The sequence below is a fragment of the Nestor notabilis genome, unplaced genomic scaffold (genome assembly GCF_000696875.1).
Source record: "Nestor notabilis isolate BGI_N333 unplaced genomic scaffold, ASM69687v1 scaffold12733, whole genome shotgun sequence".
NCBI lineage: Eukaryota > Metazoa > Chordata > Aves > Psittaciformes > Psittacidae > Nestor > Nestor notabilis.
In genome coordinates this window covers 49220-53986 of record NW_009921537.1, presented here as the reverse complement: position 1 = coordinate 53986, position 4767 = coordinate 49220, and the positions used below count along the sequence as shown (strand labels likewise).

Here is a 4767-nt window from a genome sequence, read left to right as displayed (position 1 = left end):
CCCTAACTATTCTATGATTCTATTCTATGTGTTCTCTGCATAGTTTGTAACCTGAAATGGTTTTGTCTTCCACTAACTTACTCAGTTACCCACTGAATACATAAGGTTTATCATACAAATATCCTTTGTCAACAAGGTCTACAGGTCTATTCGTTACTGTATGGAGTCACCTCTTTTTTATTTCTGACTAGTCTGGTCCATCTAGCTTCTTTTGATTCCTCTAGCTTTATTTTAAGGACACATATTATTATTGCTGGTTCTAATTTGACCTTCCTCAGAGCACAAGGATTTGGGCAGTTAGTAGCAAAGAGCTGGCATTTTTTTATTTCTCTTCTAGTTTGCTTGTTTTAGCATTTCATATTTTCAGACTTTATTTTATACCTCTGAGGATTATGTTTTCCACTTTAATGAAGTGTAGTCATTAAAATGATGAGATTCTAGTGTATTGCATAACAGATTCTGGAAACTTCGAGACCATTTAGCACAGTCAATGCAACATGCAAATCACAAGAGTTGTCAATATTGCATCATTGTGACAAAATTCCTTGACTATGAGCAGATGATGGAATGATGATGAAGGTTGTTGTGATGGAGTGTACAGAACACTAAGCACAGGTCTAAACTGTGGCTTTATGGGAAAGTAAATTGGAACAGATGAGCTGGAATCTGTGGTCTTTAGTATTTCATATCATAATATGTTACAAATATCATTGTAAGGTGAGAAAGGGGGAAAGATTTGAACCAGTGATGAGTGAATTTTTTAAGATTGATTTTGTTGATTTTAATTATGCTTTGATGACCAAGCATAAGGGATGAAAACACCTAGTGCAAATGAACAGGGATAGCAGAATTTCTTTAAGCATAAATGCTTAAGGAAGACAAAAGATGCATGGATTACTTTTCTGGCACATTATTTCCCATCAGACTAACAGCCATGAATTTTTTCTTATCACTTGTAATGAATCTTTTCTGGAGAATCAAAATAAGCTCTGTTTTAGTTTGTTCACTTCTTTGTATTTCCTGACTCTGACTGTAGGAAGAAAACTTCCATTTGTGTTATTTTTAACACAAAGGAAACTTTTCCTTTTTTGCTGTCCAGTGAAACTGGAAATGCCTACTGAGTGATAAATAGTCTTCTGTGATAATTTTGCTGCATTACGCAGGAAATAAGATGCTGAGAGAGATGGATTAGCATTGACCACTTGGGAGCTTAATTATAGAAACAAGCTTTCTGTGAGAATATCATCTCAGTGGTGAATAACACAGATGTATTTTAGTAACTGGACATTATTTAGGATCTTTGACATGCAGCAAATAGTATGGATTTGGCTATTTTTGTGTAATTTAAATAAGAGTGAATTATCATAAAATGCTTCTTTGAAATAAAGTGAAAGTTGTATATAATTGTGGTTTTAAGTAGTCTTGGTGTTCTACAAATTTAAATAGTTTTTGGCTTCTGTGAATTAAATACACAGCTCTGCAGCAGCAGTCAGTGGTTGCTTTTGAAATTGACTTCAACAGGACAAAGATGGAAGAGATCACTATAAGAAATAAAAAAAATAAAGAGAATTAGCCTTATTTTTATACATAACTAGTAATTTTGGCCTCTTAATGAGCCCCACACTGGGTTATGATTATCACTTGAAACTGAAGTTTTCACCCTAGGTACCTCATTTTTTCTGAAACTTGCAATACAGCCATATTTTTACAGTATTTTCCCTGTTGATGGTCACTGAGCTTTAGAGTATGGGAAATCAGCCTGAAGAAGCATCTGTTCTTATGACTGATCTCATCATAGTCCAGTTGCAGAGCAATTTTTCCTATGTGGGTAAACGTTGGATTTCTGCAAATAGTCACATACAGGTGTATTTGAGATAACAACATCTGGTTGCTTTAAAAATTTATTCTATTCTTTTCCAAATATGAAAAGTTTACAAGTACTCTAGAATAGAATAAAGAGAAAACTATATCCTTTTTCTCCAATATAGATTACAACTAAGTACATCTGCAAGCTTTTCCACAGTCTTTTCCTATGTGTGTCTTCTGCAAACAGTTGAAAATTAGTTAATTCTCAAATTTATAAAAATTTGAGAACTACTACCTTGAATGAGGGAAGGAACATTTTGTTTATAATTCTTACATTAGGAATGAGTGAAGCTATAAGGAGTAAAAGTAACAAAAAAAATTATTTACTATTAAAGGTAATAATATTCTACTTAATGTTATTTGAATTGTGATTTACAAATGAGTGATGGATTTTGCAAAATTGGTTTTGGATACAGAAGTCTGGTTGCTAACATTTCTGAATTTAGCTGCATATGTATGCGTATGCCACTTTCAACCCCTGTCTTGTACCCTCAGTTAAGTTGTAACTGAACACTGCCTTCTGAAAAGTCTGGGGTTTTATGTGTATTGCTACATATTACTTTTTTTTTTTTTTTAAGCTCTCTTTCACCTCGTTGGCTCTTCCAATGTTGATGTGAAAAATGCAATGACCTTCAGTGGGCCTCTGGAAGACATGTTCGGGTACACAGTCCAACAGTATGAAAATGAGGAAGGGAAATGGTAAGCTGTTTTTCTTTTCTTAAATGGAAACTCCAAATTATCAGGTATTCAGTGACTCAGACATTATACTATTATTTGTAAGAATGCCTGATATAAAAGGGTCAGATTTTGCCAGTTGTATTTCTTAAACTAATGCAGTCATAAGGAAATATGGAAACATTTGGAGGCTGAAATATCCAAATTTATATCTACATTCATTTCCTCAAAGATAAGAGTTCACAAAGCGAGTAAATTCCCTCCTTGATGGAGCTGAGAAAGTTCTGTGTTTTGCCTGAGCCCTCTTTTTTCTGTTTCCCAAACAAAATCATTATCTTTCCTTGTGTTAATATGTTGACACTGAAATTGCGTCTATTTTACCTAACCAATCTGTATTATGTATTTTTTTCTCAAGTTTTCTGTCAGAGGTTGTCTGAACTGAGATTTTAACTGATGGGAAGATTTTCCCTGTCAAAATATTTATTAATACAGTACTCTACCCTTCCTTTTGGAGGGCTAGTTATGTCTTGCAATTAATAATACATTCATATTTGAAACTTGGAGCCTTCTTAACCTGTCTTTCCTTCTTGTTCTCCTGAATGATAAGTTACATTTTGGCATGCTAACTGGTATAATTTCTTCTGGGCCTTTTGATAAATACCTGCTTATGCTTTTCTCTTGTAAAAATAAACTTCATAGGCTAACCACTGGGCTGGAGGACTGAAATAACAATTTCATGGTAAAAGGTTTGGGAATCCTGAGGTCTCCATGATTATTTGCAGATTGCTCTGGTTTTCCCAGAGCTTTGCCAGTAATTTGATATTCTTGGTAAATCCAAGGGCTCCCGTGGGCAGCCTGGGACGACAGGCACCTGGCTGTGTGACAGCCAGGTTGGGCTGTTCCTCAGCATCTGAGCAATCCCTCACACAAGTGCAAGGGCTGCCTGATGCCAGGACTCTGGCCACCACTGTGACTCAGTGTTAACCACTAGCCACAGGGGATGTTCACAGAATCGAAACTGCAGAGCTTGCTTTTGAAAATGCTAGCTGTTGTTTGCATCCTTGTTGAAGGGTAAGGGTCATGGGAGAATAATAATGACCTTCTTTGAGCTAATTTAGACCTTCAGGAAGCGGTATCTGTCCTAGGAGCTGGGATTTTGCAAAGTAAGCTATATTGTTGTAAACTGTCCTGAAACCATTCAAGAGCGAAAAATAATATGATCTGGAAATGGCAACTCTTCAGCAGCTGAAGGGAGACAGGAATCTAAACTAGTGTACTAGATCTGAACATCTCTGAAATTAACTCCATAGCTGCTGTTAAATTGGCAGGCTTCCAAGATGCTTTCAGCATAGGAACATCCAGAGCAGGAAATCTGAAGATTGACATTTTAATATAGAATGCAGCTTTGTGATGCTTTATCAACTGCTATAATGCTACCTAGATACTACAGACAGGGCTTTGCAGCAACAGAAGTTCTGCGAACCTGGCTGCAGTTGTTTCTCAATATAACTGTGGTCTCCTAAAAAATCCCCACTGCAAAAAGTCAAAATGGCCTTTCAGACCTCTTCTGTCTGTTCATGGCACCCTTTTTTTTTCTGGGAAAAGAACAGCACAGGGACATGATCCTGTTCAGCATTGACTACCTCCCATGGGATGTCAAGCTCACTCAGCTTCTCTGCATTTAAATGGAAGGCTGTGGTTCCCATTCCTAAGTGTGGTGTAATAAATGGATACATTGCAGCATATAGTTGAAAGAGCAGTAAGATCTCGTATGTACTCAGAGTATTTAATTTTTCTTCAGAATTAGTAAATTTATTATTAATGAAAAAATATTAATGGATCACAATGGACTATTCCAGTATGGGCTTTTTAGAAGCTGAATTGTGTACTGGGTTAAAATTCTCCTGTCTTTTTTTTTTTTTTTTTTTTAATCTGCAGGCTACATTTTACCTATTATGTCATTATATTCAAGTATCTTCTGTCTGGACTCATTAATTCATGATTAAATGTTGAAATGGTTCTCTTGACAACTCTTCACAATCACCTAAATGTTCAGGATCAAATCTTACTGAACTCTTACTCCTAAAGTACACATGCTTTCCTGTGTATGCTGTGAATTCTAATCTAGTCCAAGTTCTTCCTTACATATTTAATGGAGCCAGTTGTTATCTGCTGAGCAATGCTGGGCTATCTAGTCTAGCTAATGGAGATTTGAGAACAAAAACA

General features: G+C 35.9%; 1 protein-coding gene across 1 annotated transcript in view; it reads left to right on the top strand.

The window, feature by feature from the left end:
* The first annotated feature begins 1746 nt into the window (after nucleotides 1–1746).
* The window catches only part of ITGA1 (integrin, alpha 1), a 39799-nt gene continuing 36778 nt past the window's right edge, over nucleotides 1747–4767 (top strand). The window contains exons 1-2 of the mRNA XM_010011209.1: nucleotides 1747–1828; nucleotides 2445–2565. Of these exons, the coding sequence (XP_010009511.1) occupies nucleotides 1747–1828; nucleotides 2445–2565 (203 nt within the window). The remainder of the gene's footprint in view (nucleotides 1829–2444; nucleotides 2566–4767) is intronic.